Source organism: Filicampus tigris, chromosome 8 (genome assembly GCF_054856515.1).
Source record: "Filicampus tigris isolate MCC_2025a chromosome 8, RoL_Ftig_1.0, whole genome shotgun sequence".
Taxonomy (NCBI): Eukaryota; Metazoa; Chordata; class Actinopteri; order Syngnathiformes; family Syngnathidae; genus Filicampus; species Filicampus tigris.
Window position 1 is genome coordinate 2,673,848 of NC_141224.1, and position 27,348 is coordinate 2,701,195.

Sequence of the window (27,348 nt, forward strand, 5' to 3'; positions counted from 1 at the left end):
AGGCAGGCAGCACCTTCACAAACACGCAATATTGAGCACAAAGAGCTGTTATTTCTGGCTATAAATAGCGCCGCTTACACGCACACACACCGGCGAGCATCAACAATGAGCCCAGGCAACGAGGCCCTGGCTTGTGACATGAGCGTATATGCGCTCTCTCACACATGCACGTCAGTTACAATCAGTGGGCTGGGTCACTCTTTTCCTGTTTGCACTCAGAGGATGCGGTTGAACGTTTTTGCCCACGTCACACGCACACGCTAATACAAGCCCACTGGTGTGGTGACAAACGATGACAGTGAAGGCCATTGTTGTCATCGCGGCGCACACACAAAATGCTGCGGCGGATGAAAAACGGCGTCCGAGTAGGAAAACCAAAAAAAAATGTAATAACACGGTGATGATGGTGCTGAGGGGAACAGATGGAGATGCGGCCCACCCATGGCACAACATGTCACAGGCCCAAGGAGAAACACCAAGGAGACTAAGGGAGGGAGGAAGGCAAGGAAGGAGGAGGGAGACAGAGTGAGACTCTGCTACCCCCTGCAGGCTAACATGTGTCAGTGTAAAATGCGAATTGCGGTGCGGATATTACCGGATATCCTTTGTGTTCGCCGTTCAGTAAAGCAATAAAAGGAGTACTCCCACGCAGCTCGTGGAATTGTTGGTATTATTGTTTGCTTTGATTGATAGCATTTTTTTCTTCAGCAATTTCTTGGCAGTCTTCGAATGCACCTTGTGCACTGTCAGAGTGAAAGTTAGTCGTTTATTTGTCGCAGCGATCGAGTCTGCTTTACCGTTACAATTTTGCGTGAATGTCAAATGCTAAGTTTAATGATGTACTTTATATGGCCCATCCGAGACATTTCATATTATGTTACGTCAGGGCCGCGAGGTTTACTTTAAAAAATGCATTCTGATAGTGACTAGTTAAATGTTAAAAAAAAAAAAAAAATTGGTCCTTAACGTATTCCAAGTACCATAATATAAAAGTAATGATTACTTTTGGAGTATTCCAATAACATATATGCTAAGACAAAGGAAAAGAAATACAGTATTTATTATTACATCTTTGATTATTGTAGATCTGTATCCAGGCCTACTGTATATTGTGTCAAACAAACACAAAACAAAATATGAGCAATTAAAAGTTGCATCATATATTTATTAAACAGTGTAAACACATGATAGTTCTCTTCAAGTAGGAACTCTAATATTATAGTATCAAAACATTTTTTTTTAAAGTACAAATAACCACGTTGAGACAATGTAAACGACATCCATAACAAGAAACAACAGATTTTGTCACGGCAGAATTATTAAAGGTTGTCATTCAGCAATAAAAAAAACAACAAAACAAAACAAAAAAAACCACTAATTCAACTGGCCGTAGTTAATGTTGTCGTTGTATGCGCCTCAAAAGAGACATTGTTAAAAAGCACTGCCAGCTATTGGGACCGAACATAGTGATTATATCAATAAACGTTCTCCAACAAAAAAGGCAAAACACATTGAATTAAAAGTACAAAAGGGAAAAATGTACAATCAGGACATTAAAAAAGCCCACTTTGAAGTGTCTCTATAATAAAAACAATAATAAAAAAAAAAAAACAGAAACTACATACAAATATCCCTATGCTGCCTTGGGGCTGGATTGTGCTACATAAAATCAAGCGTCCTCATTGGATGAGGCGGACGTGATTCCCAAGATGGCGGCCGATATATGCAACAAGTCAAATAGTGCTCCAGGAAGCAAGCGAAGGACCTTTGGAAGGCAAAGCTGCGGCCATCGGGCTCCTCCTGCGCTCAGGCTCGTTTGAGCTTGTCGATGTGAAAGGTCAGTTTGAGGGCGGGGCCCAGCTTCAGGCCCATGTACTTCATCATCGTGTCGCTGCGCAGCAGCAGCAGCGCCTTGCCGTCGATTTCCTGCCGCGGAGGACATTTCACGTTCATGCTGTGCACACTTGCACCCAACGACATCTTAGAAATGATTGTCTGCCATCCTGCTTTTTACGCCTACGTCATTGTTGATGTATATTGTGAGATGATCAGTTTGTCAGTTAAATAGCGGATTTCTATATGGCAGATTTCACTTCTGCTTACGTGTTTCCTGAACAGGTCGGCGTGCGGCGCCAGCACGGGGTCGATGTCTTTGATGTAGCGCATGACGTCGTTGACGCTCCACAGGTTGGGGTCCTGGGCGCCGGGCTTTGGGCTTTCCCCAAAACAACTCGATCCTAAAGGGGCACAAGTACCGACTTATTGCAGGGACTGTGTGTGTGTGTGTGTGTGTGCGCGCGCTCATTTACCTGACAAGCTGGCGTGATGTGCACGGCTCCCCGATTTATACGTCAGCGAGCTCGGGGAGAGGGGGCTCGCCTTTAAGTGCTCTAACGTTGCCGCTACAGCGCTGCTCTCCACGGACTCCCCTGACCAACACACAACATTCAGTGATTAAATGTGACAGCTGCGCAAATAGTGAACCTAAAAGTCAGCTTTACAGATGCCAGGCCCAACTCTTAAAACGCCGGCCTATGTTCAAGCTTTACAGATTAAAAACGGTTTAAGATTCTACCGACAAATTGAGCTTTCCACTTGCCACTTTGAGGAGTTTCTTTTCAATCTACGTTAATGTCATCTTTACAGATACCAGGTCATAGGGCTGTGCAATTAATCAATATTCAATTACGATTATTAGACTCCACGATTACAAAATTGGCATAATCATAACAAAACGATTATTAATATGCATTTATATCCAACGCACTGTTTGTTTACACACAAGGAAATCATACTTGAATTTATACATTTGCACCTTTGATTTTGTAAAACTAATTTTATACATTTTGTTTGAAACGTACATAATTATAGTGTTTGAAAGAAATGTATTTGTCTTTATATTTTTCACATTTAAACATTTTCTTGTTTTGTACCAAGAAATAAATGATCGTTTGAATAATCGTGATTTCAATTATTACCAAAATAACAATGATGACTATTTCTTTCCATAATCGAGCAGCCCTACCAGGTCAGGCATTTTTGTCTATAAAGCCCACTGTAAATTAGCATCACAGTTGACACAACTTTCTTGAAACGCCACTCTAATTTTGAATTAGCCTCTTTTTGAATTCCATCATGAACTTCAGCTTTAAAAATGCCCTTTCAAGCACTTTCTTTTAACATCGTCGCAAACCAGATGCCTCATGGTGCACTTTCTCCTTAACGTTCACTATAAACATCAGCTTTCCTTGAGGCCCGCCCGGTGTCTATTAGAGAGGAGGCCGCAGTCTGACGAATTACACGCCGGCATGATTTTTTTCATCTGTTAGCAATAAGGAGCGTCGCTATCGCTCATTCAAGGCGGACCCCAAAGATCATGAGGTAGTCGTACAGTTGTCAGAAGGCCGGGAGATCTTGGCCAGCGGGCTTTTGTACGAGTCCTGCAGGAGCCTCTTGGCGCCTCGGCCGGGACCAGTGGTCAAGTTGTCTCCCAAACTTCTCCTGTCTGAACCCAAACAGAGGAAATGTTAGACAGTGACCCCGCCGCTGTATCGCCGTTCAGCTAATATTTCATAGAGGCACGTTCATATTTAGACTACAATATTTGGCATTTTCCGAAATGATTAAGAATATTATGCCAGTGAGAATTGTTATATCATGAATAGGGATGCAACGATTCACTCAAGCCCCGATTCGATTTTCAGTTCCCGATTTTCGATTTAAAAAAAATTGCAACCCTGCTTGTCTCTGCGCACTAGTGTGGTTCTGCAGCCATCCAGAAGCGCAATACGCAATGATGTTTGGCGCAAAAACATAATTTGAGCTACACATTCAAAATGTGCTATGCGTCTGGAATGAAAAAAGACATCAAGACATCATTTTCTAGATTAATCAACTCGATTTTCAATTAATTGAATCGATTAATCGGGGTGAAATGATTTCATATCGATTTTTAATTAATCGTTACATCCTTAATCATTAAAGTATGTTGCTCTACAGTTTAGGGTGAAAAAGAAAGAAAAAAATTAAAAATAAAGATCAGGTGAGCGTGACAGTCGCGGCTGAATCTTTTTTTTTTTTTAATAAGTCCTCATGTCCAAGAGGCACTTCACCCAGCGAGCACGGAACCAGACCCTGGCTTCTATGAAAATGTATACAATTATTGTTCAAATATTGTTTAGTAGTTTAGTGTTTCTAAAAAGATTGATTCGTGACAGCCCTACCACCGTTTGTGTTGAAATATCCATTGCGAAAAGGGTTCTAAATCCGATGCTAACAATTAGCATGTCAATGCTATTTTCTACTATATGTTCGCATTAAGCTAGCGGGACATTCTTTGGGTTACGTTGTTTGCTTTTTAAAAAAATACACATGTAATTCTCTTTGTTTTATGTTTCATTTAACCGTCAGCGTCAACTGGGCGTGGCACTAGTGTCTCGAGGTTGTCCATGCAAGTCAAAACAAAAGAAATTGTCCGAATGACGGCTCAAAAGTTGGGTCACTCAAGGCACCGCTTTAGACACTAGACTGCAGATTTTCACATGCCGCAGGTGGGTCGCATATCCGCCGCGGTAAACGGGGGTTCACTACAACTCTTATCTCTTATCTGTCAGATGAAGTGTGAAGATCCCAACCAGGGCCCAATACGACGCGTACCCATAGTGAAGGTGCGTTCGTCGTAATGCAGGCTTTCCCTGGCCACAGGCTGACTGCCGAAAAGCGGGTCGCAGTGTAGGTTGTGGCAGAGCTTCTCCAGGAAGCGGAGGACGTAAGTGACGCTGCTGGCGGTGGGCAGCGTCAGCGTGTGCTGCTGCTTCTCGAAGAAGGCTGCAAGCACAAACCCACCCGCAGATTCATTCAGTCACTATTTCCGGAGCGGTTCATTCATTCATTTATTGACGTACAATGACCTCACCGGAAATGACTTCCCCGCCCTGGCCGGGCTTAAGGCAGGAGAAGACGCTGGCCTGGTTGTGGGCGGAGTCAACGCAGGCTTGGACGCACTGCTGAAGCACCGACGACGCCTGGCCGGGCCCAAAGTGGTCCGGCAGCTGCTGGATGCGCCGCTGGTCCAGATGGGGGCCAACCTTGCCGTACTTGTTTAGGTAGACGCATACTGGGGGGGGGGGGGGGGGGGGGACACAAAAGCACGAGGGAAAAGGCAGGACGACAGGGACTTAAGCAGTGAGGCCCTGTTCATCGCGAGCTGGATACGTTCCACATCCACCCGCAGAAGGTGAAATGCTCCGGTCCCGTTCGCGGGTACTGTGAAAGCTCGTAAGACAGAATATAGCGGACTGTAGTGCTATTTTTAGTACCTGTGGGGGCCTGTAGTGCAGATTTGGGGATGGTGGCATTGTCGAGGGGCACGGTACTGGTGTCGGGCTCCGGGGTGCTGCTGGTGGGGGACGTGGGGACCGGATGAGGTACCAGGCGAGGTTTTCTCTGGACAAAGAAGCGCGGCAACATTTGTACCCGCCTCCAAGAGGACAACATCGAAAAGGATAACGCGGGCCTTTTATTTTGGCAGCCTGCCGACTTTTGTACTTGCGGACAATCCGAGCGACTGTGGTCTGTAGTAGGGCCGATATCGAGATCAAGCGGCTGGCACATACGCTCGAGCGCGTGTCGGTTTTAAGGGCGGACACGACGTGTCGTGCCAAAATTGGTCCACAACTAATTGAAGATCAAATTAATCGACAACTACCAATAATCAAATCATTTATTAGAGTCATTGTTTAACTCCTCAGATTCCTGCAGCCCTTCAACATTTGCGAATGTCTGCTTTTACTTTGGAAAACAATGATCTAACCAGTAGCTAAATCAGTTTTAAAAAACTTCTTGAGCACATCAATCCCTCTTGTGTCATAATACTTGCTTGTTGTTTAGTTGTTTTTTCATCACTAAACAATAGCAGATAAATACCAAATGATCAGTTAATGAAGAGTAATTGGGAAAAAATGCTTTTGTAATACACTTAAATGCATTTTTTTTTCTCGGATGAATCCATGGAATAATCAATTCGAATGTTATTTGATAGCGCCATCCCTAACAGACGTAGTTAACATTCAATAATTTCCCAAGATTGGCATTTGACCATTTAAACTTTTACAAACTTGCTTTTGTGTTCTCTGGCCTCATCAGCTTTTTTTTTTTTTTTCTTTGCATATGTAGCACCCTAGACATAGTTTTGCGAGATAACAGTAAAGTGAAAATGGTTGGCAGTTGTTCAGGCGTCACGAGAAAAAACAATATCTCCAAAGTAACGCTACAGGCCAAGAAATCAATAAAATGTTGGCAATGCTGGCTGCTTGGCAGCGTCAACGCATCTCCGGTGGCGGCATTCTTCTTCTTCTTCGGGTTTGATGAGCACTTTTACGATCCGTCTGCAAACCTTGCCCAAAAGCATTGTGTGTGACGGCTACCTTGCTGCCGGGCTTGGGGCCTCTTTTCTTTGGAATCTTGACGGGCACGTCCTGCGGCGTCTGCGGCAGGGCTAACCTCTGCGCCCAGTTGACCGGGAGTCTGCCGCGGGGTCGTCCGGGACCCGCGGTAGGCCGCCCGGGCCCGGCCGTGGCGTCTGGCAAGAAGCTGGCTCGCTTTACCCAGCCCAACTGCAAAGATGAGGCATGGAAAAACGTAAACATAAACAAACAAAGACTGGACAGATTAGATTCAAATGGCAGCACAATTGAGGCCAAAATGTGATTTGGGGGAAAAAAAAAAAAAAAAAAAAAATTCCAAGAGAATTGCTACAAAATGAAGACTGTTGAGAATCAACGGATCCAATTTCATGGATCAAATTGAGGTTGTGAATGGAGGCCATTGTTTGTGAGAGCGCTCGGGCCGTAGAAATCTTGGTAAAGTTACGGCGCGTGCGACCTGCCTTCCGTCCTGGTTTGGGTCCGCGTTTCTTGGGGATCTTAACGGGCTGCAGGCCTTTGTCCGTCTGGATGCTTGGCGGTCCTGAGGCCGAGGCCTTTTGACTCCAAGAGCCCTTGGCTTTCCTGCGCCCGGGTTTGCGGCCCCTCTGAGCGGCGGGTTTGCTTCCCGCGGGGGCCGCGTGCATGGCCGAGGTCTCCACGGTGCCGTCGGTTAACGGCCCGACCGTCTTTGGCATCACCGCTGCAACGATAGACGAGGACGGGAACAAACGGGGAGAGGGCGTTACCGGGAATGTTTGGGGAAACGCAGCACATACAAACGCCGAACGAGCCGAGTCATTTGATCGTGAGGGAGGGAAAGGGCTGGAGGTTACATAAGGCTGTTTTTCTTTTTTCCGAGAAACGCCGTCTTACAAACACTTGTCGACAATGTCACATTATTTGCTTTCACTCAAAACAAGCATCTCAATGCCAAACGAGACATAGCTTCAAGTGTGTTTGGCTTGTTTTGTGAAGGCACCAGTCATGGCAAAGAGAGAAAATGTGACGATAGCCAGAGGGGGGGAAAAAAATGAACTCATTCCAGTGCCAGAAAGCGGTACACGTGTCTGTGTCCAGGCTGCTCAGTGCAATGCAGCTCAAGTGAACAATAAGTTCACATCTGTGATAACGGATGAAGCTTGAAATTGACGATTTCATGTACAGCGGTTGACATCTTTTTACACTTGAGTTAGCGATGTTAAAAATGTTAGTTAAGACCTTTGTCTGAACATTTAAGTCATTCACGGCAAAAAAAAAGAAAATAAAATAAAAGCTGAGTTCTCCACTCTGTGGCTGATTTTAAGATCCACAGAATATCGATCGTGTTCTGTGAAAATATAAGAGATCAGTGTCATTGATGCTAATATTTTTTTGGTTTTGTAACGCATCGACGCCGACAGCATCTCTCTTAAGTTGAACGTCGTTCATCGATTGTGACCCACTTTTTCGACTACCTAGCGCGGCACACACTCTGCTTGTACCAAACATACACACCCTGTGAGGTACCTAAACTTGTCCATCTTCCAACGTGTTGCCATTTGTCACCCTAATAACAGAAAGTCAAAATTCACCCCCTAATCTTTATCTTCTACTCAAAAGCTGTGCTGATCCCAAATCCAAAGGGATGCACCACCGCACTCGACCAGGATCTGTTCGTCATTGGCGCTTTACAAACCTGAATCTCCCAAACACACCGGGCGTGAACTTCTTCCACGCCGAACCGTTCAAAACGCGTGGATTCCAAATGACGAATATAAACGTCAGCTGCCGCGATTGCGTTAACAAGGACATTATGATGGTGACAGTTTGGCCCAGGCGATGATTCTTTCAATTTGCAAGGGGCATCATCAGCATGATCGAAATTGACTGATTGACTGAAGATTTGAATCGGGCCCGGCGGCTGCACCAAAGCAAGCGGCGGTGTGAAAGCCTTTGAGGCGCCACTCGGTGAGAGGAAGGCAGCTGCTGACAGATGCGAGGTCACGCTGACAGCCAATCGAAACGTCGTGTACAGTATGCGGCCTGCGGGGATCTCCAATGAAATGCACTTTCAAACGGCCTCTCCGATCAATGCAGCACTGCAACTTTTCAGTAGGTAGCAAAAAAAAAAAGGTGTGCTCGATCCTTACAGGCAGGTTTAATTCTTTGTTAATACATTTAAAGTGGAATCGACCCAAACATTTTTTTTCAAGAATAGGTTCTATGCAAGTCCACTAGTTGAAACGGGGCATTCTGATAAATATTGCGTTTGTGGAAAACGATTGAATCCACTCGTTTTTTGCCATCTCTGGGGGCGGCCATTTTGTCACTTCTGGCGACTGAAAATGACATCACAAATGATCAGGTCACGACCAATCACGGCTGACCTGTTTTCTGAAGCTGAGACGTGATTGGTTGTTACCTGAGCCCTGACTAGTTGTGATATTCCACAAACGCAATAGTCATCAGAATGCCGTGTTTCAACTAGTTGGCCTGCTGGGAACATATTCTTGAAAAAAAAAAAAAAACGTTTGGGTTGATTTCCCCCCCCTTCAAGAACCTTTCCGTGTGGCAGCCTTTGCCCATTCCCAAGTGTTGAGCAAGCGACTTCTTGTTTTCACGCAGTCACACTCCCGACAGCCTCCTGGGAGACTTCCGGTCTCAGTCGATCGCTTGAGATTTATTTCTGCCATTTCACTCTTCTTAGCCTGCTCAAATTCAAGTCACGCATCATCTCGTCTGATTCCTTTTGTCTCGGCGACACTCGTCCTGTGTGGCCCCCCCCCCCCCCCCTGCTCTTCTCTCCTCCCACCGTCTGCTAACCAGTCTACAGTAAATTGGCTTGAATTCAAATAGTTGGTTCTCAAGAGTGCCCGCCCACCCATCAAGGCAAAATTTGCCATGTGCACCTTTTGTTCCAGGCGGCTGCAGGTTGTCCCCGGTGCGCGCGCACCAGCCGACCGGGAAGATGTCGCGCGAGTCGTAGCGGCAGTAGTAGTCGAAGGCCCCCCGCCAGCCGTCGAAGGTGACCTGCACCTCCACTCCGCGCAGCGCGCCCACAGTGGCCGGGCAGATGAAGTGAGGGTTCTTGCGGTCCACCGCCTCCAGCTTCATGCCCACTTGGAAGGAGTTCTGTTCTGGCGCGGGGGGCTCCTGCTGCAGATGATGCCGGAGGAAGAAGAGGGTCAGCGTATGGAAGGACCTGGCATTGCGCAATAGATCGCGTGGGCCTTGAGACCCAGATGTGATTTTTTTTTGTCTCTTGTCATGCGGGAGCCAGGAGACTATGCTAGGATAGAACGATTATCGGCCAGGCCAATTATCCGCGCAAATACTCAGCCTTTTGACGAATATCAGCATCAGCCTTTTAAAAAAAAAAAGATATCTGACGGCCAGTAAGAGATCAATTTAAAACTGGCTTAACTTCAGGGAAACATTTATTTACATTTTAATTTAACTTTATACGTGATGCTGCTGACCCTGGTAACTCTCTGCACTTTTTGAAATTAAAATTAAAATAAGTGAAAATTTAACATCACATATATTTTGAAATTTTGGGAAACTTTATTTATTGAAGAAAACAATAGGGAGCTATTTAATTGTTAAGTTTTCATGTGACATTTTTAAGACATGCCCATGACCCTGGGAGCTCCCTAAACTTTTTGTTAGAATCTTAAAACACAAAGTCAGCATTTTGCATATCTGAAAAGTTGAACAGACATTTCAACAAAGTAAAGTGTTGAATTTTTTGAAATTATCACGATATTAATAGCAGCAAATCTGTTTAAAAGCGCAAGTTGTTTTCATTTGTGCAGTTCCAGCACCCTCTGGTGGTTAGTTTAATATTGCAATTTAATTTGATACATGTTTTGAGATTGACATTTACATGCAACTGCACGTTTATTTTATTTGTACGGTATTTGTATTTCGTGTTCTACAGAAACCGTACATACACCCACACAACCAAATCAAACAGATATTGCTGACATGAACAAAATTATGTTCTAACCAATAAAAGGTCCGATAGGAGCGCATGACTGGCCAAGCCTATTTCTTTGTGAATGCTGTTATTATGTACAAAAACAGAATATTGTGATTCTTTTTTTATGACCCTTCTTTTTACCATATCATGATCTTTTGTACAGTATCGTGAACTTTTTATGTATCGCTAACCTCCCCACAATATCGTGATAGTCATCGTATGGTGAGGTTCGTATCGTGATATTATCGTATCGTGACATCCCTAATATTTTCCCTTTTAGTGAACATAAATATCAGCTCCAAATATCGGCTATCGGACTTCTTGACTACTAATAATCAGTATCTGCCCTGAAAAAAACATATCGGCCTATCTCTAGACTACGCCAATGTTTTGTATTTGGATTAAGGTTTATTCATGTGATTTGTTTAATTTCAATGTAGTTTTAATGGGAATGAAGCTCAACTTCTAAAGTTCTGGTAAGGGACAAAAAATAAAAAATAAAAACACATCTTTGTTGAATTGTCACGCCATTAGCTGCAGTGATACTAAATAAAGGTGTCATGTAACAAACCAAACTGTGAGATAAACTGAGACACTGTCGACTACTTGAGGACCCGCGTGCGAGTGCTGTAGAGTTACCTTGTGAAAGATGCGCGGAGGCGCCATCTCAGCGCCATTTAGTGTCTTCAGAAGAAACAAGGGCCAGGAGGATGCGTTCAGACGGAAACCTGCCCCAGGAATATTGAGAATTTGAGCTATTCCGTCCACAGCAAGGCCGCATAAATCATGGCCCACGATTTTTACCAAGCGGTGGCTGCAGCATCCCGCCGCTCTTCTCACAGTTGCCAATGGGCTGAATCTCGGACGAGTCCACCAGGCGCCAGAAGTCGTTCTTGTTGTCGGAGCCGTCCAGGCGCAGGCGCAGGCGCGACCCCGTCAGGCCCACCACCGTGGCGATGCAGGTGGATGTGGTGTTGCGCGGGTCCTGAGCCTCCAGCTTCATGCCCGCTTTGAAGTCATTGACCGGCGGCGTCGAGCTCTAAACAGGTTGCGGGTTGACGCGTGTGAGTGGCGGCCGGCCGTTGTGTACGGCGGCAAGGCGGTTGCTTACCTGGCGGAAGCACGAAGCGGGGGCCGCACTGGCGCCTGTCTCTTTTAGGTACTTCTCCCAACTGAAATGGCCTGTGGGGATACAAATCGGAGTAAGTCAACAAGAGACATTTGCTTTTAGCGTTGAGCCTCTGAAGTGAAATGATGTGAAGTCTTGGGATTCGGTCACACCATTTCCAAAGAGCAGCCTCCAAAGAGGACATAATGCGCACTTTTGTTTTTTTTTTTGTTGGTCTACAAAGCGCAGAGTCACTCGAGTGCTTACCCACCAAGTGTGGCATTGAGTTTTCGCCAGCGGTGACTGACACCCCACAACTTTTTCTTTTTTCGCGAAACGTATGTACTCCTTCGACATAGTGCAGACCGAGACAGCGCATAGCCAGAATGCTTTGTGTCACTTGCTACATTTTAGTATGAATATGTGAAAAAAATTAAAGTTATCATCAAAATTGCAAGTCGTAATGGCGTTATTAAAGTGTCGATACTCTGTAGGTACTCAAATGTAAGTTATTGACACATTGAGCTTGCTTTTTTTTTTTTAAGTACAAAACCCTGTGAAGCAGAATATTGCCGCAATTGTGTGGACTTTCACACAGCACTATCGTGGTGTAATACCTTTCCAGTGACATTGCTTTCAACATAAAATTAAAATTTAAAATTAAAACCCTGTTGTCAGAATTGCAGACCCCACCTCTGTTATAGCTGATAATACTTCAGAAAGAAAAAAAAAAAAAAAGTCACATTATGTCCGTGCCTTTTATGGTGCGTCATAATATTCTTTGGCGATCTAATAAGAATTACCTTGGAACAGGGAAGGCAACCGGGAGGGCCGTCCACTCCGGGCGTGCTTGATTCTTCTTGCATCTTTCCACTCTATAGCTAAAAGGTTTTGAAAGTTAAACAAAATTCATCTTCTGGAGAAATTCCTCTAAGTCAATATCTGACATGAGAACTGCTGTTTGAGAAAATGGAACCTACTCAAAGCATTAGAAGTGATTGCAAATGCATTAGCTAAAAGCTATTCAATGTATACTAAATCTTTTGAATGACACAATAATAACATGATTACCTTTCTGCGGCACAGGCTTCCTCATGCTCCAATGGTACGGAACAATCTCAGGATATGAAAGTGGCCAACCACCCTATGAGATTAAAAAAAAAAAAATTATACGTTTTCCTTGCAATCTAAAAACATATTTTTTAGTGTGAAACATTCAGAATATTGCAATTTGTGAGCATGTCTGGACTTGACGGGCATATGAAAACGTTTGTCAGTACTTGATGACCTTTCAAGTACCCACACCAGTCACATTAAGGATTAAGGAATTAAATGAACAACATACTGTATTTATAATTAGGATTGTACTGCTTCATTCAGAGAGGTGTTTCTAATCAACTATTTTTTAAAAATAAAATTGTCCTCAGTAAAGACAAGGGTAGAAGTGCAACAATTAATCAATTACATGACAACTAATTAGTTGTCAAATTAGTTGTAGATTAATTTGATAATGGATTAGTTGTTATGTAATTGATTATCAAATTAATCTACAACTAATTTGATAATGGATTAATCATTTGCAGCCATCGTTTAATTTACAATTGTCCAAATCCTTGGAATCTCAGTGTCTTCACAGTAAAAATATTCTGACTTCTGTAGTCCTCTAATGAAAGTGGAATGATAATCTTTTGTTTTACGACTTTTTTTCCCCCTCCTAATACCAGCCTTCATGTCGAAAAACTACAAACACATTCGATTATTTTCTGACATGTTAGGGACGAAACCAGGAACTTATTACATCGATAACGGAAATAATGGTTATTTGCAGCCGTAGGCTACTATGAATAACTGTACTTGACATTAAGTTGCACCTGAAGCAGCCTGAGAAGTGGATCTCAAACTCCTGACTGTGCACGAAAGTGTACCTAATGACGCGTACGCACTATTACATTGATGACTAAAGAATTGCTCCAAATGCATGCCGTAGTCCACCAACAATGAATTCCTTACCTTAGAAGTTCATGACCGGTAAGCGATGTTCTCTCCCCGCCCGACGGGCTCCTTTGAAACCCAAGTGCGCCTTTTTCTTCTGGCGTTCAAATCCAAGCGAGCCGCCACCTTCCAAGACTAGTGACAAAACGGCAACAACATTGGTGGGGGCTTCGACTTCAACAAAAGCCCCCTCGGCCGCGGGAAGCCTCGAAAAACAAAACAGTGCGCGGTTGGCGTGGCTCGCCCACGGTTCTGACACGCAGACGATAGACGCGCGGCGCCTCATTCAAAGTACAAAAGCCTCCTCCCCCCTTCGCCTTCTCGCCGCTTCCCCCCCCCCCACCCCCGGACACATAAGCAAGCCGAGGAGACCTGCCAGCTCGGCTTGACAAGCGGTGTTGCTAATCAAGAGTTCGGCTAGCCAACGCTCCCGTCACGGTGTAAGTCCCGCAAAAAGAAAAACTAGCCAGCACGTGAAACGTAACCGTACTTGACGTGTTATTATAAACATATACATGGCAAGCTAGGCTAGGATGCTAACTAGCTTAGCATGCTAGAGGCTAGCTCATTGGTGACCTTATTTAAAAAAAAAAAAAAATCATATGATGGGAATTCGTAAAACAAGAGCGTACCCGGCACACTTTTTGAGGCGGTCGCGTTGGCTTTTGCGGGCTCCGCTACAGCGCCGCGTCGTGAAAGAAGGCGCAGCTGTCAAGTCTTGTTTGGAGACGTGAGCTGGCTTTGGAGCGTTGTTGTTGTTGCCAAGGAGTTAGCGCCACGCCGCCATTTTTGCGACTGGATGTCGATAGGCTTGAGTTATGGGGGGAGGGGGGGGGGTGTTGGGAGGGTGGTGGTCTTACACTGAGACTCTGCAAAATGGTCAGAAGAGGAAACAGCGCAACCCAGTGGCCAATATGTAGTAGAGTACCATGACCACAACGTCACGAGAAGCTTGCCTTGTCACGCGAGCAGGGTTAAAAAAAGGTTTACGTTTTTATTTTTATTTTTTTACAAACCCCAAAGCCTCTTCAAAAAACACTGATAAACATTCACTATGTGTTTTCCACCAAAGACATCGGCAATAAGGATCACGAATCCAAAATATGAAAAAAATTGTGAAAAAAAGAATGTACAAAAGCAACATAGCGGGTGCCCAACTAGTTTTAAGTTGTAATATCAGCAATCGCCACTAGATGGCAGGAGAGCCCTTTGCACTGGGAAAAGAATAATACAATATGTGGTTATTTTGTTGTTTGCTTCAAACCCTTTCTTGTTGGTTCATAGTTTATCTTTTATACATGCAATTAAAAAGGGATGATCAAAATTGAAATATATTAGGCTCACATATTTTGCACATATTTATACATCTGGTGAGGAAGTGTGTCGTCCTGTGTGGCCCCCAGTAACACTGATTAAAAATTGTGCTCCCCCCCTTCTCTCCCCAATGAAAACAATCACTCACCCTCCTTGTCTTGCATATGACATCCCAAACCACCAAAACTAAAATACATACCCACCAAAATTCATTCTTTCATTGTTCATCATTCTCCTTTCTTTTCCATATACATATATTTAAGAACAAAATTATTCTTGTTTATTTTATTTTTGCCAATCGTATAATCACTGTTCATTTAAAAAAAAGTATTAGTATTCCTGCTATATTTATGGTTCATATCATTATTGTTTTTGAATACTGTCACCCCCCCACCTATCCACGCCCACACACAGTCAGGGTCACATTCACTAATTATACAATTATTACTTTTCTCTCTTATTGTTGATTCACAATAAAATAAAAAAAAATGACATTCACTGTATTTAATGAGATGCTTTGTCCACCCTTTGGAGCTCTAACAGCTTCAACTCTTCTGGGAAGGCTTTCCACAACATTTAGGAGCGGGTTTATGGGACATTTTGACCATTCTTCATTACATTTGTGATGTCGCACACTGATATTGGACAAGAAGGCCTGGCTGTCAGACTCAGCGCTAATACATCCCAAAGGTCTCCTTTCTATCGCTGTCCAGGCCAGTCAAGACCTGCCACACTGATCGCTCTCATACATGTCTTTATGGACCTTGCCTCGTTTTCATGTTGTAAAAGCAAGGGGCCTGGAATTTTCAAAAGTATTGGTCCCTTAGTTACAGTGGCATAAACTCCCAACCTTTAGCAAACCGAGACACCCATAAAAAAAATACAATCTCACGGCACACCACCTTACATAAATGTAACAAAAAGTATGAATACTGAAATACAGCAATGATGATGATCTCGGTCTCAGTTTACTCACAAATTGACTCAATCAGTGTGAAATGTGGGCCTGCTAAATTGATGAGAAAGCTTTTACACAAGCAGGAAGCCATGATTTATTCTACTTTATGAATGGCAACAGGTTTATTGTGCCTTCTGCCATATAATGGAAGAGCATTGCATTTTTCCTGTGTATCACAATACGTCGCTGGCACGGATAGACAAAGAAATGCATATTTGTAATTGATAAATAAATGTTCAAATTATGTGAAATTGCACAAGTTTTCACTGTTACGATAAATTGGTTGGTAGGTAAGATGGATAAATGTAAAAGTTAGATCAATACATCACTGGTAACAGTATTTTCCCTTTAAAAGGTTTCTATGCCAACAGCACTGTAGCCCAATACTGTTCATCACCTATACACACACTGAAAACTTCTAGCTTAATAAAATGCGATTATCATAAACCGTATAAATATCTGTTCTCATAAATGATGGCAACAAAGTCATGATTGTTTTAAATGTTACCGCAGTATAGCACTATGGTGCAATTTCAGCACATTAAGATGTGTTCTAGTTCTAAAAAATAAAATAAAGATTGCCTAGAGCAAAACCTGGCATTATTTATAACTATTTGCTCCAGTAAAAAATATTCTAACATGGTGAACCTACAAATGGGGAATTTTAATATTTCAAACGGAATATATTAGGCCTGCAATGAAGTCTTCTAAAAGAGTGTTTCTCTTAAATTTTTCAGTACACTTTCCCAAAAATGAAACGTAGACCTCTGTTCTCTAAATCTGCAGCAACATTATGACTGTCTAGCACTCCAACATTGTACAGTGAACAAGTTATCAACATTACCAATCCTCATTTTTGCTTCATTCAATCGTAGCTCACTTTTTATGTTGTTAGGTAAGAGTTGGCTGAAGTTTTTCTAGCTAAGAAACAAGTTATTCGAGTGGTCGGTCAGACAGTATCACGGTACTCTCTTTGAATTGGAACGAAAGAAGCTCGCTGTCGTGTTGTGTGCATGTGTTAATAGTAAAGCCAAAATGCTAGTGACATGCTAACTGACTGTATGCTAATGGACATTATAACTAGAGATCGACCGATATGTTTATTTCAGGGCCGATAAGATACTGATTATTAGTAGTCAAGGAGGCCGATAACCGGTATTTGGAGCCGATAATCGTTTTCAGCGAAACAGAAAATATTGGTGTCAAAATCTAAAATAATTAAATAAATAAATAAAACTCTTAAAGAAATCAACCCAAACATATTTTTTTCATGAATATGTTCCCAGCAGGCCCACTAGTTGAAACACGGCATTCTGATAAATATTGCGTTTGTGGAATATGAGTTAAGCAGCCCCTTTTTAGCCATCTCAGGGGGCGGCCATTTTGTAATTTCTGTCGACTGAAAATGACATCACAACTACCCGGGGCTCAGGTAACGACCAATCAGAGCTCGGCTGTTTTCGCAAGCTGACCCGTGATTGGTCGTTACCTGAGCCCTTGGTAGTTGTGATGTCATTTTCAGTTGACAGAAGTAACAAAATGGCCGCCCCAGAGATGGCTAAAAACGAGTGGAGTAACTCTTATTCCACAGGCAATATTTATCAGAATGCTTTGTTTCATCTAGTGGGCTTGCATAGAACATATTATTAAAAAATATATGTTTGGGTTGTTGACTTCCACTTTAACTTTGTTGAAACGTCTTTGAGCATATGTTCATCGAACATTTTTTTTCATGTTGTCATGAATCATGTAGATTTTTTGTTTTTCATTATTATAAATGTTTGCCAATATACAGCTTTGTTGTAAAATTCTAACCAAAATGGTTTATTCAGATGTAGGTGTGCGACATTGTCATGCCAATTAAGGCCAGAGTGGCAAACATTGCTATGTGATCTGGAGAGAATGAACACCCCCCCAACCAGCACTCGGATTGTGTGTAATGGTCACCGGCAGGGCCGCTAATGCCCGCTTCATCCTACATTGGGCAGGCCGTGGCCCCGTGGCACTCCCCCCCGACCCCCTTCCAGCCCAGGCAATTATGTTTGGTTTCACTCGGTGAAAAGGGTTAATTGGCAGTGCCCACGCGCCTGATTGGACCTGTTTCACGCCTGTCGGCCTTCATCGCGTCAAAGGGAGGCCCCCCCCCCACCCCCTTCAACCCACCTCCCCCACTCCACCGGGACACCGTTATTAGAGTGCTCACAAAGTCACTCCTCGTGGACATGCACGCACAGTGTTCTTAAAAGACGGCATTCTTATCATCGTGCACATGAGGGGGAGAAAGATGCGTCCAAGCTGCAGTGCACTTCACTGAATCGGAGACGTGAGCATGCTTACGTTCTAACCGTGACCACAAGGGGTCAGTGTTGTTTCAGTCAAGGCTCATTCTCACTCCTGGCCTCCCATCCTCTCCTCTCATTATCATCATCATCATCATCATCATGCTATCCTCTGAGGACCCACATGATCCATCACGGCACATTGTTCTGTCATTTCAAATCACTCGTTAAATCCTAATAATGATCGTCTTCTTTCATTATGTAATATTTATGCCGGCCTTTTCTCTCTCTCTCCTCTTTTTTTTTGAAGTTGCTTTTGTCTTTGAGAGTGGCTCATTGTCAAGTTTCCCTCCAGTGTTATTGTGTGCTTGTCTCTCAGTAAGTCCATGTGATCTTAGTTCTTTATTAATAAGGCATAAACCACGGAGCTGCCGGCACCCAACTCCATTATAGCCGCCATACAAGTTCGTTAGAGCCAATTAACTGAGCGGACAATGGGCCTGGCTCAGCGGCTATTTCTTTTATGAAGCACACGCTTTCGAGATATATTATGGTCCTATAAGTCTTGCAAAGGTGCTTTTGAAAGCTTGTGGCATGAACGAGTCTCGATGTTGGCTGCTTTCCTGAGAATTTAGTAGGATTTCATAATCATCTCTTTTCACAGTGTTGGCCCTAATCAGGGTCGCGGTTAGCTGGCACCTTGGGTTGGTCGCCAGTCAATCAAAGTGCACATTTTGACAAATGAACATTCACTTAAATTCTCAACTACAGTCAGGTCCATAAATATTGGGACATGGACACAGTCTCTTGGGCTCTAAATCAAAAGTGCTTTGACTGCACTTTCAGCTTTGATTCGATTTAAAAAAAAAAAATCCAAATCAGGTGAACCGTGTAGGAATTGCAGCAGTTTGTAGAGATGCCTCCCACTTTTGAAGGGACCAAAAATAATGACACAAAATAACAATACTGAGTAAAACTTTGAACTTTTTAATACATATTTAATACTGACAGACCGCTTGGCGCACCGACGGACTTCTGACGGTTGAATTACAATCCGGCTCGTCATGAAAAATGACGGACTGACGAATGATGGACGGGTACCCAGACCGCTGTGTTTGGTACTCACCAGTCTTCAGTTCAAGATGGTGGTGTTTAATGGGCGGCGAGAGATGGAACCGCGTCGACGCACTCGGTAACGAACATAGTCTGTTCATGTAAAAATAAGAAAGTTGAAAAAAATGGACACAAGTGTTTTTCACAGGACAGTGATGATATTTAACAATAATATTTATTTTAATAACTCTATACATTTATAATCGTCTTAGACTATGTCAGAAATTTTAAACTGGGCTACACCCTCATGCCAACCCCCCAAAAACATTTTTATGAAGCCTATAATGATTATAATGTGATTAAAATGTCACGTTAAAGGCTACCTGTTTCAGCTGCATATATGCCAGCCATGTGTAATACAGTGTATACATGAACCTCTCTGTCAACTTTCTTCTTCTTCACTCCAGTCTTAACTTTCAAAATGGGCTGGAAAGGGCCACACACAAGTTCATGCAGCAAGGTGTTCACTACACCTAACACGACTTTGAGAGTAGTGTTTTCGGAGAGGCAGAGCGCGCTCGGAGCGTATTTCCGAAAGAGGGCGGACGCAGGTCTGCTGCCATCTGGTGGTGGAACATAAAACCGCTTTTTTTTAATGCATGTATTTTGTACTGTGGTCAACACTTACTTATGGGCCATGGGCCACTCATTATTAATTTTACGTCAGAGGCTGCGGGCCTAGAAATTTGAACAATGGCCGCATTTGGCCCCCGGCCGGACTTTGGTCATGCCTGATGTACACGTAAATAAGCGGGTACTTGAGCATTTTTTAAATCAGAGATATCCGAATTTTCGAGGACTCGTTTCCGCCCTAAAATACACAAAATACTTGATCGCTACTTTGCGGATTTCGTTTATTGCAGGGGTGGCCTGGAACGTAACCCCCGCGATATATGAGAGATTACTCTACCTTATATGTGAAAAATTGATCTCTACATTCCGTGTCAGTGCTAATTCAGAGGAGCAACGCAAAAAAAAAAAAAGGCGGAAAAGTGATCTAGAGACATTGTTCAAGGGGGCTACTAGTGTATGTGTGTTTGTGCGTCCTTCTGTTTTGACTTCACACTCGGCGGGCGCATTTCTGGAAGAAAAAAAAAGTGCAGTGTCGAGTGTGAAGACGCTTGGACGTCCCATACCGTCGGATTTTGGTCTAAAATATGTTTTTGGTCTCACTCTTTCACAGCCGCATGTTTCCATGTGATTTCCTCCACAGGCCTGCGTCGCCAGCTTGCATCGCTTCGTCAGCGGGACTCTGCCGGCCGGAACTCTCCGTTCAGGGCTCAAGGTATCGAACGATACAAGTCACGCTTCAAGCAAAGCTTCAGTTATGGATGGAAATGTCACAAGCAAAAGCTTTGGACACTTATTATGATGGATTTTTATAACACCAAAATGTTTCTGTGCACAACAAAATCACATGCAAATGTGTTTTCAAATTGCCCTGCATTTGCAAATTCAGCTGCCTTTTAATTTTCTCTGAGTGAACTTAGATACAAAGAGACATTTTTGAAGTAGCACAACGGCATCAATACAAATGTAAACAAAAGCACGGAGGGAGCGCATTCCTCTGCTGAAGTTTGAACTTTCTCAAGCCAAGATTAATGGATGATCGACCACAACTGTGAGACATTCAAATGGTTATGTTGGAGGAGTTTCTACTCCAGCCCTCTAGGAGGCGGTAAAGGACAGATGTCATATTTTCCCTTGCTTGAGTGGACCTTTGCTTGACTAAAGGTGAACGTGTGCATGGAGCTATTTACACCAGACTGGTTTTCAGTGAAAATGGATCAAAAGTTTGGCTTTCTAATTGGTGATTTTGAGAGTGAATAGGCAAACATTTGAAAACCAATCTTAGACTGGACGTTTTCAAAAATAGCACTGGCAAAAGTTCCTTCTAAATGCCGAACATGGTCGTTTGAATTTGACTTAATTCCCAGGGGAGGAAATTACCCTTGAAAAACCGATGAACGGCTTGTGACAATCTGGGATGTAGCACCGCGTGATAGCGGTTGGCATGGCTGCCTGCCTCACACTTTTGAGGTTCTGCCTTCAAATCTTAGCTCAGACCTTCCTTTCTGATGTTTTCATTTTCCCCCCTTGTGTGTGTTTTTTTTGGGGGAGGTGGGGTTTGCACAGGTACGCCACTTATAGTTTCCACATACGGAATATCTTTTCTGCTTGTCTGTTTTGTCCAAAAATGTTGATGTCTGTCACCAAATGATGACATAAAGGTCAGATGAGCACGACCTGAGCATCAAGACTGCAGCCTCAGCAGATGCATATCCCATTTCTATCCACATACATAAGAGGCCCGGGTCGGATTTGAAAAAAATGGGAATTTTACTGTTCGCATTGCATGAAAAACAAAATCACACGTGGGCAAAAAAATGGGAATTGGTCTGCAGCGTGAAGATTGCAGCCTATGATGTGGCACAAAGGCGTGTGAATTTTACACCGGTGTCGGTGAAATGTGTCAAGCAACGCTTTGTGTCTGGATGCATCAATGTTACCCCACCTCTTGCCCCGCCCCCTTTTCCCAGTGACCTTGCACGGGGTTAAGCGGTATTACAAATAGTTGGTACACGGCAGCAGCTTCTCGCTTTGGCAGCACACTCGGTTTTGGGTCTGTTCCGAATGTCTTGCTTGCTCTTTTTCATTTTATCACACTAATTGAGTCTGGCCGCGCTTGCTGGCAACGCGTCTTTGGACTTCCAAAACATGTTGCCGAAGGTGTCCGCTCGCCAATGGCCGGGCTCCATCGTCGCGGCCTGTTTCTGCTCACACGGGCGGGGCGGCGAGGATCTTTTCCCACTGTGCCTCCTTGTCACTTTCAGCACTCTGGCACGCTCCAACAAAGTCACCCCCACCCCCCCCCTCACCAACCCCTCCTTTATTCACACGGACACAAATATCCACATCCACGCCGTCATTAGCACGCACACACACACACGCACACACGAGTGTGTGCACACGGCGAGAGTCAGATTGCGTGTGTTCCCTCCCAACTGTGCCTCGGAGGAGCGTGAGCGTGTGTTGCACAGACGAGGACGCGCACACACAAACGCGAGTCCTGGTACACACTCCCCATCTCTGCTGGCATCCTGGGAGGGACATGCGAGAGAGAGAGAGAGAGCGAGAGAGAGAGAGAGAGAGAGAGAGAGAGAGCACCGGCATATGTTGGATAGACGTTTGTCGGAGGGGGGGATATTTCTCTTTGGATGTTGTCTCACAAGCTCTGACGGCGTGGCGCGGCAAGAAGGCATTTTTTTCCCCCCGTCCAATTTATTAATCCTTTTAGGCGATGTTCTCTGTTCAGAAATGCAAATTGAATCAATCTGAGGCTGACTTTAAGACTTTTCAAGTGGGATTTAATTAGAAGCCAGGGCCTGCAGTTTTTAATGAGAGAGGGGGTGGAGAAAAAGAGAGAGAGAGAGAGAGCGAGAGAGGGAGAAAAAGAGAGTCATGGGGAGGGAGAGTGGGTTTGCGGTTTTGATCTGGGGTCCTGCTGGAGAAAGGATACACAAACACCCACAACGAGCGCACGCGCACACAAAGTTACAAACATGCGCGCATGCACGCAAATTCGCCCTGTGTTTGGTTTTTCCCTCATCTCCGTCTTCTGAGAGTTCAAGCAGACATCTTTTTTTCCGACTTGAAAATACATCTCCAAATCCACCCGCCCAAAAGTTGGTCAGCGTGGACGTGATGACGCTCGACTTTGGACTTGAATGTTGTTGTGAGTCGAGGAGCGCAAGGGTTGGAAGCGTGCTACAATAAAGATGCTTGTTGGAGGGAAAAGTTCACGTTTGTGGAAATATTGGGACAAAATATCAGATCATTTAATACTGTGGATGTTTGCGAATCTTAGTTTATATACCCTGTTGGATTCGATCAGTTCAAAGCGTTTTTGCCTGCGCAGCATGGGAAGAACAGGCCGGTTCAACAAATGTACTTTCGCATCATTTTGAAGTCTATTTCATGAAATTTGAGCACGTGAAATAAAAATTTGACGAGGGGTGGTTAATCCTAATTCGACTCGTAACCGTAGCTGTCGCCTGTGTGATCTGACTCCAAAACAAATCAAGGCTTTGAGTCGTGAAAGTCTGAAGATTGGTCGAACATTTCCAGTGAAGGCGCCTTTGGCCTACCTCAAGTACAAACACTTTCGATCTAGACGGAACTCGAGAAAAACACATTTGAAATCGCGATGGACAGACTGCTGAAGTGTTCCGATATGACCCGCAACCTCATCCACCTTGTGTCGGATAACTTGAACAACATTCTTCCCGCTCAGACAAAAGACTATGAGCATGAATGTCTGAAGAGTGGCTGAAATTTCACAGTGACATTGTCTGTGACCTTGCTGCTCCAAACACTTAAAATGTTTGAAATCTATAGAATTGTCGGCAAATAGCCTTTTGCTCATAAAGCGCTTTTCTGCCTCCAAGGTACTCCAAGTGCTTTGACTCTGTCCTCGTTCACCCACTGACGACGCAGCATCAGGAGCAACCGGGGTGCCAGGGTCTTACGCAACGACACCGGGGCTCAGGATTGAACCCGCAACCGTCAGGTAGGGAGGATGACCCTGCTGATTCATGCAGCACCTTTTGGTCTGGAAATACCCTCAAATCATTGGAACATTTTCCAGAGCGGAATACAGAAATGTTATATAATGGTTTATGTACTCGACTGAGACTGTATTGCCTAAAAGTCTAAACGCTGGGTTGTCATTTTACAATGAACCTGTTCGGGCATCAGTGACGAATTGGCCATTTCAGCAAAATAGTGCACTACCTGGGTGCAACCAGCAGGGGCACTTTTGATTTGAGTGAAAGGGAAGTCAACCCAAACATCTTTTTTTTCAAGAATATGTTCTACTAGTTGAAACAAGGCATTCTGATCAATATTGCGTTTGTGGAATAAGAGTTAATCCTCTCGTTTTTAGCCATCTCTGCAGGTGGCCATTTGTCACTTCACTGTCGATTGAAAATGACATCACAGATGCTCAGGAAACGACCAATCACGACTCAGCTTCAGAAAACAGCTCAGCCGTGATTGGTCGTTATCTGAGCCCTGAGCAGTTGTGATGTCATTTTCAGTCGCCAGAAGTGACAAAATGGCCGCCCCCTGAGACAGCTAAAAACGGGTGGATTTCTCATATTCCACAAACACAATATTAATCAGAACTATTTACTTTGAACTAGTGGGCCTGCTGGGAACATATTCTTGAAAAAAATATGTTTGGGTTGAAACCAAAGAAATGTCCAGATGCCCACCTGGAGAACTTAGCCTAGCAACTGGAATGTTCATATCAGCTACATTTTGGATTGTTTATTGATAAGAATCTGTTGCATTCTTGTTTTGTCTTGATGAAATACCCAAAAATACCCGACAGTTTGATTGTTGGGTTGGAAAAAAAAAAGCCATTGGTAGAAGGCTTCAAAAAGGACTATTGTTCTGATTTTCTGATTTGTTCATTGATTTGGGTGAATTGTCCACTTTGTGTCTGACATATATCCAAATCGGTTGAGTTCTTGCCTTGCTAATGTTTGAAGATTCCCCAAATTTGAGTTGACTTCAATTGGGAATCGAGTAGAAACCTTTACGGAAGCGGCGTACGTGAAGTTCCGAGACCAAAGCGAGCGTCATCACCGTAAGCACTCCTTGTCTGAGAGTTTCGAGAACTTTTGGAAAACAGGAAGTGGATCACCGGCGGCTGCTGTCGACTACGCGCAATTAACGGTTGCTCTTATCTCGCCATACATCCGGGTGGTTCATCTGGGTGAGGAATTCTTCTCTGGCGAAGTCTCCCACCGCCACCGCGGTCTCCTCACATCACAGACTGACCGAGGCTCAGTTCAAACAAAGTCAATTCGGCCTCACACATGCTTTCGCTTGAGAAGGGCCGAGACATCTAAAAACGGCGCGTCGTCAATGAGCGCACGCATGTGCGGAATGTGTGTCAGAGCCCAAATGTTATTTCTGTGTTTATTGTGTTTATTTTTAGTTAGTGCCGCTCTTTTGAACATTTACGGACCCTCCCGTCACTCGGGTACCAACGATTGTAACAGACAGCGCCTCCTTCAAAAGAAAATCTGCTGCTTGGATTCATCAGAGACTTTTCACTGCCATTTGGCTTCCACACACTCCGGCTGATACATTTTGGGGAAATATGGTGCTGTTAAAAAGGGTGAAGTCAGCCCGCGGTGCCAGGATGTGGTTTTGTTCCGAGCCCTCCACCCTCTTCCCCCGTCGCCTTTCCTGCCACCCACTCAAAGTGGGGCCGTGGAAACGGCAATGGCATTTTTGAGGGCAGATGTGTGACATCTTCACGGTCGGATGTTTTTTTTTTTCCCCCCTCTTCCCCCTTCTGTGCTCTTGCTTTCTTTTTTGTGTTTAGGAATCCACTAAAGCCGAGTGGGAGGGGAAGGCTTTGACTCATGAGTGCTTCTAAATTGACCATTTCCACTTTCAGAGGTTTCTGTGTGATGCTGTCGAACAGGAGATGCGGTTTGTCTATGTGGGGAGAGAGAGAGAGAGAGAGGGAGACAGAGGAAAAAAAAAGCCGCGATAAATGTCAGGAAGATTATTTCAATCTTGCAAATCTTAACACGGGTAGGACTAAACATGAAAAGATAGGAAGCAAAACAACAATTTTCGATGCCAGCGGGGTTGACGAACACTTGCAAAAGAGTGGAAAAAGACGCGAGGGCGCCCATTAAAGTCAAAAGAGCCAGCGCGTGCCACCGCGAAAAAATGTTTGACAACCAACTCGCACTGTCAATGTTTAAACAATACTAATGAATCTCCGTTATAGAAACATGTAATTAATCTCCCTCTCATCCATTATGGCTGTCTCTCTGTCTGCTCGCTCACATTTAATGGAACATGAAAGGGAAACCCAAGGAGCAAATGCTATGTTGTGGTCCTTGCGGGGAGCTCATTGTGGGACTCACATCAGAGGAGAAGACAGGCCGAGAGACAGACGGACGGACATGTTTTGACAAACAGACAGTTGGTCCAAAACTCCTCCCTATCTTAGCGCTCTGTGCCACCTCTCGCTCGCTCGCTCGCTCCCTCGCTCGCTCACTGTCTTTGAACTAAGGCCTTCATTAACAATCTGCTGATTAACAAGCTGGGGAACACAGGGGGTAGATGGATCAGAGGCGCGCAGATAGACAGCCAGAGACATGGAGAGAAATAATAAGAGCGAGCGGCATGCGAGTTAGACTGCATCCGCGCTAGGCCGCCACATTCAGACTGCATATTAATTTCCACGGGGCCGCGGCAACAACACTAAAAATACAGCTTCATTAAAAAAAAAAAGAAAAAAAAAAGAAAAGGGGCGGGGGGAGGGAAATAAAAAACGCATGGAAAAGTTGGACGCGGCTCAAACTTAGCCGTAACGCATGGAAACACCCAATCAGCCTCGGCGTACACTCTTATTTATGTCGTTGACTCCATCTCCATTCCTTGGAGATCACTTTGTTTCAACGATTAGCTTGGTAATTAATGAACAATTGTACAGTATTCCTACTTTAGGGGGTCCAAAAGTCTGGCGCACAGCGCGCTAACTCCACAGCTGACAATTTGTACGTGCAGTGGTGCGTTCCAGTTACGAGTGATCCTACTTAGGAGTTTTTCCACAATCACTCAGCTGATTTTTTGGGGGGGCGTTGACTTGCGAGCAACAATTCGAGATACAAGCAGTGCGAGTCACTTCATTCTTCACAAATGAGGCTTCCGACTGTTTATTGCCACGCCCAGTTGAAGTTTACTGTCAAACTCAACATAAAACAAAGCAAATTTAACATTTCAAACAACTTCATAAGTTTGCCTGAAGTCTGCTTACCCGAATGCTAACAAACAATGCAGAATGTCATAGACAGGCTAACAAGTAGCATAGCAGCATGTTAAAACGCTTTAAGCCAAAGAGGCTTGAACCCAAACAGTGCTTCGACGCGCGGGCAAAGACAGACGATAAAGTGTAACGGTCCTCGCAGGCATACAATTGTTATCCCCTTCAAAAAATCACCGCTGCCGCTTACAGTAGTTGTGAAACTCCTCTTCATTTGTTTCGGACTGACTGCATTATACTGCTCCCCGCTAGCCAAGTCACACACACCGAAAGGAATGACTGAATGAACATTCAAATCAACTCAACTCTCAATAATGAACTTTCTTGTTCGATAGAGTAG

At 44.1% G+C, this 27,348-nt stretch overlaps 1 protein-coding gene and 1 long non-coding RNA gene across 3 annotated transcripts; one reads left to right on the forward strand and one right to left on the reverse strand.

Annotated features, from left to right (window-relative positions):
* Positions 1–1,144: 1,144 nt before the first annotated feature.
* Positions 1,145–14,294, reverse strand: LOC147143001 (polycomb protein SCMH1). Of its 2 annotated transcripts, none has more exons than XM_086038681.1 (17): positions 14,119–14,294; positions 13,505–13,621; positions 12,566–12,638; positions 12,298–12,375; positions 11,498–11,568; positions 11,191–11,425; positions 11,026–11,114; positions 9,314–9,557; positions 6,887–7,125; positions 6,426–6,614; positions 5,319–5,445; positions 4,916–5,116; positions 4,657–4,827; positions 3,392–3,505; positions 2,310–2,429; positions 2,104–2,237; positions 1,145–1,926 (listed from the first exon to the last, which is right to left on the reverse strand). In XM_086038681.1, the coding sequence occupies exons 3-17, from the start codon at positions 12,588–12,590 to the stop codon at positions 1,807–1,809; spliced, it is 2,157 nt and encodes a 718-aa protein (XP_085894807.1). In that variant the 5' UTR covers positions 12,591–12,638; positions 13,505–13,621; positions 14,119–14,294; the 3' UTR covers positions 1,145–1,806. The 2 variants fall into 2 exon arrangements, with proteins under 2 accessions (XP_085894807.1, XP_085894806.1); XM_086038680.1 differs by having other exon boundaries at positions 9,314–9,560.
* Positions 13,833–23,867, forward strand: LOC147143002 (uncharacterized). Its single transcript, XR_015087912.1, has 3 exons — positions 13,833–13,926; positions 20,364–20,435; positions 23,599–23,867. It is a non-coding gene; the product is annotated as an uncharacterized LOC147143002 (long non-coding RNA).
* The last annotated feature ends 3,481 nt before the right edge of the window (positions 23,868–27,348 follow it).